The sequence below is a fragment of the Zosterops lateralis genome, assembly GCF_965231275.1.
Source record: "Zosterops lateralis genome assembly, chromosome: 5".
In the NCBI taxonomy this organism is placed as follows: domain Eukaryota; kingdom Metazoa; phylum Chordata; class Aves; order Passeriformes; family Zosteropidae; genus Zosterops; species Zosterops lateralis.
Genome location: NC_139766.1, coordinates 49467761 through 49478874, shown reverse-complemented (window position 1 = coordinate 49478874; position 11114 = coordinate 49467761). Strand labels below are relative to the sequence as shown.

Genomic DNA, 11114 nt, shown 5'->3' with positions numbered 1-11114 from the left:
AAACATAAATGCTACAGGTCAGAGAACTGAAACAAAGTTTTTAATGCCATTGGTTTATTTTGGATAATCCCTACAAACATTGTTGTGCATAAGGTGCAACTATGCTTTTGGACTGAGACATAAGTATGTCTTCAAAATCCTCTTTCTCGCCAAAGCAAAAAAAGTAAGAGATTCCCAAAAATTTCACAATATTTATAGCTAGGGTTTGTTAGTGGAATCTGGTTTGCTTTCCCATGGTATGAATACCAAGTCCCGAAGTAGAACATTGTCCAATGTTGCCTTTCTAGCAATGCAAAATGTTTAGGAATAAACATCTGTGGATGTGTGCAGTGAACTGATGAGGCTTGAGGCTGTGGACACAGTCTTGGAATTCCTCTGTGAACAACCATTGGAGTTCAGATCCCTTGGAGCTGCTCTTTTCTTCTGGCTGGCATGCATGCTGTCCCCATCATTAGTGTCGAACACCACTGTCATGCTGGAGTCCATCCTGGACACGGCATAGAGGCTGCTTTGCCGGGTGGGGTGAAACCTGGCTGCCTTCAGCTCCAGCTCGTCATAGCTGGACACCTCAATGAAGGGGCACCAGCGGAAAGCTCGCTTGAAGCCAGCTCGGAACCTAGGAGGAAAAAAGCCTGGTGAAAGCCTGTGCTTGAGAGAGCCAGGCCTTCGTCTGAAGGCATACACAGTACTGACAGGACACTGACGTGGCCAGTTATCCTGCCCCTAGGGCTTGGGTGTAGTAAAGTCAGTGGGAGTTTCCTTAAATGAAGTCTAAGTAGCGCAAAAAAGATAATGGGTAGCAACTCATTTAGGTTTCTCTTTTTCTATGTGCTTTCCCTACATTTTAACAGTGGTATTTTCCTTATTATGAATTTCCTATCCTTTGCCTCTGCAGAGTAAACAAACACCTATTTGCATAGAACTCTCTTCACAGAAATTGTTTTGATTTGATCTCTGATGAAATCTGCACCTGTATTTTCATCTTCTATCAGCAAGAAACTTTGTAACATTATTTTCTCTAAAATAGCATCCCAGTTTCCAGATTCCAGTATCCCTTCTGTGTTTCCCTCCAACAGAGAAGCTTTTATGGGAATCATGTAAAGAAAAATAATTGTTCATGTAAAAGATTTGGAAAATATTTTTCAATAATTAAGAGGATCCTAGAAAGTTGAAATCTGAATGTGAGCAGTACACAGACATTTTGAGGCTTTAGAGCATCAGTATTTGCAATACTCATACAGAGGTAGGGATTCACCATAAAGACCATTGTTATGTTTTGTGCATTTACATTTTCAGAATAGAAGTTTAATATATTAGAAAAGCAATTCCCCATGTATCTGTGTATAACTGGAAAAAGAACACCTTTTCACCTAGACCTAAAGCTTACCTGACTTTCTCACTTGTCTTGCTTCTCTTGTTTTGTTTTACCAATCAGCTCTGCTGTTTATCCTGTCTGTGAGTTTTTTGGAGCAATGGTTTAACTATCACAATGATGACTGCAGGTAAAAATTCAAAGTGTTCAGTTAAAGTTAATGAATCTCACAAAAGTGACTTTTCCATCCTCAAATTTTTAAGTTTGTCATGGAGTTCTCACATGATGACAACCGAGCAGAGGGGTTCCAATTCAGCATTTCTCTGTTTACATGCAGTCCGTATTTTGGAAAAATACTGTAAGAACCTCTGATGGAAATGGATTTAATTATAGGAATTGTAAAGCCAAAACAACTTTAAACTGTATTACTTTTCTTGGCACCTTCCTTCCTCTTTCTAATTCAGGGCATGTTTTTTCTTCATCTTGAAATAATGCTCTCTTTATGTTACCCTAATTAGCCTGGAAGATAAGGCTGGGGATAGATGTTCTAACTCTGTCTGATACTAGATCCAGCAGAGGCATGAATTGGTCTGACTCCCAGCAACAAGCTCTATTTTCCTACTTAATGAAAAGGAGGCAGACGTTCTGGTATCTTCAATTTAATATGGAACTTAATTATAAGAAAACTGTCACCAGGATTTCATTCTTGCATCAAATTCTGAACAAGGTGACCTTTAGTATGTCTCAAAATATTAATTTTTCTTTGGCTGTATTCTTTAATGGAGTCATTTAATTTTGCAGTTGCAGGTGTCAACATAAGCCACATCAGAGATATTTTTTTATGAATACTTCTGTATCTGTGCCATAAAAAGTTTTTGAAGAAAATGGGATTGGTTTAGAAGTTTTATGGTAGTAATTGAAAAATACGAGGTCTCATTCTTCCTTGCCTTTGATTTTGCAGACACTGGACACTTATTGTGATCTGGTTTCTGTTGAAATTAATGGAAAATTTGCCATTTGAGTTATGGTTTTGTTCTGGCATGCTAAAACTTTACCTCATCTTTAAACAGTTGTAAATGATGAAAAGAGGCAGAAGGCTCTATGGATTTAGTCATTACCTTGTCTTTTTAAAAGATGATGAATGTTAATTGTCATGAGTTTTCCTCATCAAAGAGGAAGATGCCAGTGTTTTTACATCAATAAAAACTCATTAGGATTTGTTTTCTTTGTTTTTGATTAGATTGTCAGGTACTGTTAGTGTGGGTTTAGAAATACCTTGCACTATTGGTATGAAGTTTTACAGTAATTAAACTTGGCACTGGCTGTGAAGTCAAAAGAGATTTGAAATAATATTTAAAATTACTTGTTCAATACTGACTGAGTTGTGAAGTAATTAATTGTTCTTAGTGATCTTCATCCAATATTGCTAGAAGAAGTACTGGCAAATAGGATGGCCAGGATGATGTTTGTGTAGATCCTGGTCCGATAAGTTAAAATGAAAGATTTGAGTCCGTTCTGCAATGATGTAGTGTCAGACTAGCAAGTATCTGTAAAATGTCACCGAACTCAACAGGTGCAGAACCTTTGAAATTCAGAGCATAATGTGTTACTATAAAACAGTACTGTAACTTAGTATTAAGTAATGAGAATATAAACATTTGTATAATATTTATCAGCCTTGCAGATCTTGGAGCTCAGTAGAAATCTAATGCTGCGATATACAAAACACAGTAAATCACATTAGACATTTATATTACGTACTTCCAGCAAAACAAAATTGGGGCTACAAGTATCATGCAGCTTGCATTCTATATTGCTAATTACCATCTTCTTTATTTTAATATTTTGCAAACAAAAAAACATTAAACTGCTATAGTACTTAAATTTTGCAGGTGGACATGGGAAGGACTGGTTTCTAAAAACCGAATTTTGCTCTGAAATTTTAAGTAGACCAAAATATTTACTTAAAGTCCACCTTTGGGTTTTTGGGGATTCTTTTCAAGTACAAGCCTAAAGAAAGGGGTTTTGTGGGTTTTTTTGGTTGGTTTTTTGTGGTGGTTTTTTTTTTTTTTTTTTTTTTTTTTTTTTTTTTGTTGGTTGGTTTTTTGTGTTTTTTTTTTTTTGTTGTTTGTTTTGTTTTCTCTTCCACTAACTAAAAACTATTGAAGTGAAAATTCTGTATTTTTTTTTTTTTCCTTTTAAGAAATTTATGTTCTTGGTGAAGTTATGCACCTCATTTCATAACCAGCTCTTACCTCTTATTAAGACAGCAGTAGATAATGGGATTGTACATTGTAGAGCTCATGGCAAGCCAAAAGCTGGCTAAATAGATTTGCTGGATGTATTTCCACCGATTTAATTGTTGATAGATCCCAGTAACTATGAAGTAAATGTGGTAGGGCAGCCAGCAGATGGCAAATGTCAGCACAACCACAATCATCATTTTTACCACCTGAAAGAAGTAATAATGATATTAAGCCTTTTTTATTTGGACTAGCATTTCAACATCCATTAATAACTTTCTTGTAATTAATTTTTACAGTTAATCAAAGGAAAGCTGAATATGCTTTTGTATAGTTCTTCCTTTTAATCTGACTCTCTTAATTTTTTTTTCTTGACTGGAAATCCTCTTTTTCCTAAGAAAAATAGCATGAAAAGTTTTTCCTGACTTTATTTGTACTGATTTTTGCAAGTAATGTATTTGGTTACTCATATTTGGCTATCTAAAATATCATTTATTTTCTGTACATCTAATTATGGCATAAGGTTACAACGTGTTTTATTTGGACACCTCATTTTGGCCTTTATTGACTTTGCTGTCTATTTTTATTGCGGTCTCCAAGTTTATTTCTTGTTTGTCCCCAGTTTGTAGATGTGATTTGAGTAAAACTAGGTTGTAGGAAATGAATAACTGCAACATCCTGTGTAATTTCAGAGCGTAACAATTCCCTTGGCTGGTGATCCTTATTTGTTGTTTTCTGCAAGCATCACAACATCTGTTAGCTACCATAGTTGCCAGTAAGCACAAATGAAGTGCAGTTCTGCTATTTGCTCCAAACACATGAAGAAGCCTTGCAACTCATGTAAAATTTTCAGACCCATCTTTCTCTTTTCAGCTATGTCAAATACTAGTCCAGCTACCGTTTTCAGCGCAACACAGCACATGTGTACACCACAGGTTTTCTTTTTCTGGCCAAAATGAAACTAGATGTGATAGATCTATGCTGCAAAGTCTCTTGTTCATTTGTACTTGTGAATACTGAGGAATAACAGGGATCTCTATGAAGAGTTCCTTTATTTTCTCTGTATAAGGTGCCATTTCATACTGTTTCTAGTTTTACCAGGGGAAAAATCCAAGGAGTTGAAATTTGTCATACTTATATGTCTTTAGTTAACGTTTTTATAAAATTCCACCTAACATAATTTAAGCATTTACATATAAATGTTATGGTGTCCTCCTTAACTTGCATTACATCTTCCTATGGGAAACCAAAAGCAATTTTTCATTTAATAGCTGGCACCAATTAACGTTCTTTCCTGCTGGATTGGACTGTAATGTGCAAGATTTTGCTCATAAGAATACTTACTATTGCTGATATGTATGCACTGATCATCACTTAAAGGTAAAAAAGAGGCATCTGATCACATATACAACATTCATAATAGTTGATTCTTCTGAAACACTTCTCATTAGTTGACCATAAATCATCTTGTGATCAGGAAGATCAGTATTATTATAAAAGAAGGCAACACACCAAAACGTAGTATCACTTTTACTTTTCGCATGTACATCAGTGTGTCTACATCTAGGCATATATAAAAGTTTATGGGACTATATATGTGATTTTTTAGGGGGGCAGGAAGAGGTTATGATTTTATGTGGACAGACATTTCTGGACTAAACTATGTATGTGAAGTGATACATAAAAATATGTTGTCAAATCACAGTCTATCATTAAATGGCATTGCTATTTCACTGCCTTTGACATAACTTCTGCTGTTATGATGGGGACTTACACCTCTGTTTTGCACACATTGTACAGATAGAAGCCTTAACTCCATATGCTCCCTGTCACTGATTTACAGGTGCACTTTGCTTGTTGCTGTGTTTTTATAGATCTGTCAGGAATGATAAGTGTTACCTCAGTGCCTTTCAGGACTTCAGTAATTTCAGAACACTTGAGAGTCTAATTACTTACCTTGATATTTAATTACCAAGTCTTGCAGTACCAGCATGTGGAATTGTTCCTAGAATAAGTCATCATCGGAATATCATAGGTACTGAGGAATGGATTTTTGTGTCCAAATTTTCAAAGTTTAAACAGGTAAATCTGTATTTACAGCGTACATTTCATCTGTGCAGAGCTTGAGAACCAAAACAGTAGAGATTCCCAGCAATTAATGTAGCTTAATCTTATTGAACACGGTGTCACTCATGCCCCAGAGATGCTGGAAATCACAAAAGGAGTCCAGGTTGTCTGTTTGGCATATTCTGTTATAACAATAACTGTGTTAATTTTATCCAGAAGAAAGATGTTTGTCTTTTCTCTGACATCCAAATGCTCATTGCCTAGTTTTCTGTGCTATTCTGAAGGCCAAGGCAATCAGTGCTTCCAGTCTACTTAAAGGTTTTCTAAAGCTAGTAAGCCTTCACAAGCTGTACAAAAAATAGGTTTTAGGGTTCAGCTGCTGCAAAAATGAACCCTGAAGGAGTGAAGTTTCAGTTTAACTTACTATTAAATACAATATTTTGGATTTTCTTCAAGGGACCAGAAATCCCAAACTAACTTCTACCTTGCAAAGAAAATCCACAATTTTTCTTGTCAAAATTTAAGGCAATTCAATTCTAATTTTGAATGTTTTAAATATTTTTAGGTTTTGAATTGAAAAATGCCAAATCACCCCCAGAGAATTGCATCTTTTCCTGCAAGGTTACTCTTTTGTTTAAAACAAAATACTCATTTTTTAAAAGAGTGATATTAGTATAAGGTTTTCTTGTTGCTGTTTCTGTCTGGAAATTCATGATTAAATATTAAGTCATCATCATCCTGAAAGCAGAAATCTCTGAAGCAAATAATCAAACTAGACAACAAGCTGCAGATGATTTTAGATGGACATTAGTGTTTGATTTAATTAGTGAAGTAACAAGTCACTTGAATGACAGACAGTGAAGCACATTAGATTTTTAATCATTCAGGTTTGCATGTCATTTTGAGTATTTATATAGTACACTGCACTTATTGAAATATTTTCTAGGAGAAGATAAGTGAGATATTGCAAGTCTATGTGGTATAAAATTTGAAACACAGGGCAATTAAGGTTAAATTTGAAGTCAAACACAGAAGTCGTGAGAGGACTCAAAAAGCCCTAGTATGTTCTCATTTCATCATCTAAGAATGACTGTGTTGGCAGAAATAGAGGGAAACAAAGAATCAGAGGAAAAGGTGATTATTCACAATGTCCTTTTCCCTTTCAGAGAGAGGCACACACTGTGCAAGGCCAAACCTTGCACTTTGTAGCTGCAGTTCTTGTCCATAACGTTGGTCTTTGCAATATAAAGTTTCATTTCTTGATTATATCAGTCACTAAGTGTTAGTCACTCGAAAGTGACTTCATGGCCTATAAACCCAGGGCACCTTGAATTTACTTGGAAAAAATTCTGATGAACAGGTGCCTGTAAACTAAGAGAGCAAGTAGATGAACCAGGTCCAGTATGAATTTATCACAAAAATTTGATTGTCTTTTCCCAGTACCTTGTGATGTTTCACTAGAGAAACCCCAGTGACACTTTACAGGTCGAACTGTAGAGTATAAAAGGCAGCTTCAGTGTTGGGGTTGTTTTTTGACCACTTAAACTTGTGACTAAAAAAAAAGTTATTTTTAATAGGTCTGTTCTGTTTCACTTTTTTGAGATATTACTATTTTTCAGTTGCTTTTCCTTCTGTTCTAAGTTGCATAGAATTCATTAATAATGGTTTGCTCTTGTACATTAGGAAACATTTCTAAAGCAAGAAAATGACTGAATTCAGTTGCTTAGCTTAAAGTCTAGCTCTGTTCCTGCCACCATTTCACCATGGAGCTTTCCAAAAGATGAATTGGAGTGAGAATCTTTTATCCCAGTGGCACCATTTTCCCCTTGTGTTCTCTTCAACCTCCCTCTGTGTGTATTGTGGGCAGAATGACTGGAAGAAAGAGGGGTTTTTTTTCTGTTCTAGGCAATACTTTTGTTAAATGAGTTGTACTGTGTCTCCCAGTTGTGCAACCTTCATGCAAGTCTTGAGGCTAGATTTGTAAATGGAAAAAGTATTTCTTTTATACATTGATTTTCATCAGCCTGTTCTGTTGATGCAGAATATTGATGCATTGCTGCCTTTGTTGAGAAAAACTATGTCTAGAAAAGAGAATTAATTTATGTGCTTCATCTTGTCCATTCTATTAAATCCTTTCTGTCTGTGTAAGAAGCATTCTTTCATTAATGGATGTAATGAGAAAAAAATTATTTAAAAGAGTAAAACTGATGTGAATTCATTGGAATTGGCATTTGTAAGTTTGCTTACAAACATTTGGAACATTAAAAGTGAAAAGGAACTAACAGGTTCTGCTATGCTCAGAAAAGCCACCAAGTACATTTATTTTTCCATCCTGTTTTTATTTTGCATGAAGAATAGCTAGAAAAGTAGTCTGATTTGAGATGTAGCATTGAGAGCAGCTCTTGAAAGATTGGGAATAACATATACTTTTCTGAGAGACTCAGTTGCTGCTGGAGGAATATAGCAATTCACATTGTAAGATATTGATTCGCCAGCAATACCTAAGACTTGGACCAGGCAATCATTTCCTTTTCAATCTTCTCTGCAGCTCCTTATTGCTTTTGTAAGTCATCTTTGATACTGCTGCTTCTGCAAGTACAGGAATTTGGCTTTTGATTTAATTTACACTTATATAACACAGAACAATTTAATTACTTTCAGAACTTTTACTCCTGAGTATTATGTAGATATAAATGAGAAGCAAATGATTTAAGAACCCATGGAGTGTAAGAATGTCTTTCTTTACCCTCTCCCGGATGTTATTTATTCATGAATACAGCTTAAACATGGTTTACAGATAATCCCTGAAATCATAACTTTTGCCCTGTGATCTTTTGAGAGAAGTAAAATGCCACACTAACATTTCACAAAGTGTTCCTCCCAGCATGTTAAGATGCAGCCAGTAAATTCATTTCCCAGTCATGGAGACATACATGGCACTTATGCATGAAGCTCCAGAGGGAAAGGAAGACAAATATGCTTCTTTGCTTCTCCACAATGCTCATTTGGAGTATACTGTCTCTCTCCTGCAAGAAATTTAGGATTCAAAGGTAATTCTACTGGCAGTAGTACAGAGACAGAATGGACTTCTAAGGTACCAAGTGCTCTGACAAACTCAGGGATTTTCCATATTCTTTCAGCCCATAGGAAAGGACGGGTTCCTAATAGCTGAGGGAGGTGAACATTTAGGAGGAGGAAGTATGAGACAGCTTGAAAATCTTTCAGCTAGATGAGGTATTTGCCAGTTCCAGTGATCCAGATAATTTGAGTCTTCTGACTTACACTTTCCATGTTTTTCTCAGTTTCTTGAAATAAACTGTTTTTCATTTCAATTTGCATAATCTATTATTGCAAACAGATTTCATAATAATTTTCTTTGTTAGTTAAGCTCTAAAGTTCAAAAATATATTATCTTCTAGTGTGAAGTAGTTTTTATTAGGTTTTCTTTCTTCCAAATGCTAAAATGTGGGACTCCACTCAAACCAAAGCAATTCTGACATTTTTTATGAGCGCTCTTAGCTACTGCCATTTTAAAATGTTTCCTCGAAGTTGCATAGAACAGCTTTGACAGTGACTTTGAGTTTCTCTCAACATGTCAAGAAATATCTGTTCCATTGCAAAAGAGGGCTAAATATTTTGCTCAGAGTTTTATTTTCCTTGAGAATGCATGATTTTACAAGAATCTGATTGGGGCAAGGAGAAAAAGTTTCCACAAGTTTTATGTTACTTATCTAAGAAGAGATTTCTCACAGGAGATTGTTGGATATTAGACAGTATGCTAATGTCTGCTGCTCAAACGAAGAGGTTTTTTCTGTAAGCTGGACAAGTAAAGGTGGGTGGCCTCGTTTCATTGTCTTGCTCTGAAGCATTGAGTAGCATAAGAAGTTTGTTCTTTAAAAAATGGCTGTGAGTAGCTGTTGTGGAATTGGCATTATTGGGCATGATTATCCACCTGAGATCTAGTTGTGGGAAAAAAGTGAAAAAGCTGATCTAGTGCTTTTGTACTTAAGATTCATACCACCACTTATTTTACAATACTTTTCCTTCCTTATCGGTAATGAATGGTGAGGTATAATTAATTTCCATGCCTCCAACCAATATGAGATTTGGTGTGTGGGGAAATAAAATAATAATATTTTCTTTTGTTTTGCTTATAGAGGTAGTTAATTCTGAAGTCCACTTTCTGACATAATTCTAAAAGTGTTCTGGAACCTTTAATCCTCGTTGTAGGATTGTTTAAATTAATTTTTAATGTTTAAATTAATTTTCCATGTAAGAATTTGGAAAGAATGGCATTAGTGAATGTTCTCTTTTGAAAAATAGATCTTATATATTGAACACTGCATTAAACAACTAATGCTAAGATGAATTATGCCAATGAATTATGCAAAAGTTGCATACCATCCTACCTGTGTTTTACTTTATGTGGACTTCTTGTAATGAAAACTGTCCTCCTGAACCTAAAATGAGATGGGTACCTTTGGTTATATTCAAAATAGGAGCTCAGACTCCTATTTCATATGGAAAGACTACTTTTTGCATTGTTTTATTTCCATTATTCATCTAGGGGAATTAAATAAATGATTTATATAACTAGAAGCCATTTGAATGTTTGCTGTATTTCTCTAGAATTTTGGCACAAGAACATAATGGGAAGGAATACAGATTGTTTATTACATAGTTTGAAAAACCTCTTTCTTCTCTTTCCTGTTGATTAGAAAAGAACTATGAATTATTGCTAGACTTGTTTAAATTGCATGGCAAAATTCTGTTAGGAAAAAAGCACAGTTAAATATCTTTTTTAATTGCCATTATAATTATGCAACTGCAGTGGTAGTAGCATCTTTCCTTTCAAAGTTTGAAGAAAAAATATTTATTACCACATAAGAAAAAAAAAGGGCAAAAAATTTTAATATCGTCCCCCCATCTATTTTCATTTAAATTGACTTCAAAGGAAACTGTTAATGTCAGTGATGTTGAGGTTTATATTTTGCATTTCATGCACCTAGTTTATTTTTGTCCTTCTTCAAATAACTGTACAAGGTTGTGAATTTATTAGAAGCAGACTTGTAACTCAGATACAGAACATTTTGGAAATACTTCATCAATAAAAAATGGTACATGCTCTGGTCAATTATTGATGAAAAGCATCAGCAGTGTAATTCTCCTGGCAGCATCCACTTTTGTACAGACAAGCATTTCTTCAAGTGTTAAAGTATCCACATGACTTGGCCATAATGGTCAGCACATTGGTCATTATTGTCTGGCTTGATACTCCTGTGATATCCTAATTCATGGAATAGGATGTAAGCTGACCCATGCTAGGGTAACTGGAACTGTTTCCTAGGAAACCTGCTTTAAAACCTGGAGAAATAAAAAACTACCTCTATCCACCCCAGAAAATGAGTAATGATATAAAGGTGCTTTGAATAGGTTGTTTACAATGTTGCAGTACAAAAACTAAAGAATTAAATGCTTGAGTTAAAGGATTA

At 35.0% G+C, this 11114-nt stretch overlaps 1 protein-coding gene across 1 annotated transcript in view; it reads right to left on the bottom strand.

Moving 5' to 3' along the window:
* Nucleotides 1–300: 300 nt before the first annotated feature.
* The window catches only part of TACR3 (tachykinin receptor 3), a gene marked incomplete at its 3' end in the record, with an annotated part of 35462 nt that continues 24648 nt past the window's right edge, over nucleotides 301–11114 (bottom strand). Inside the window, exons 4-5 of the mRNA XM_083862178.1 lie at nucleotides 3568–3764; nucleotides 301–616 (exon numbers count right to left, since the gene is read on the bottom strand). Coding sequence (XP_083718304.1) covers nucleotides 301–616; nucleotides 3568–3764 — 513 coding nt within the window. The remainder of the gene's footprint in view (nucleotides 617–3567; nucleotides 3765–11114) is intronic.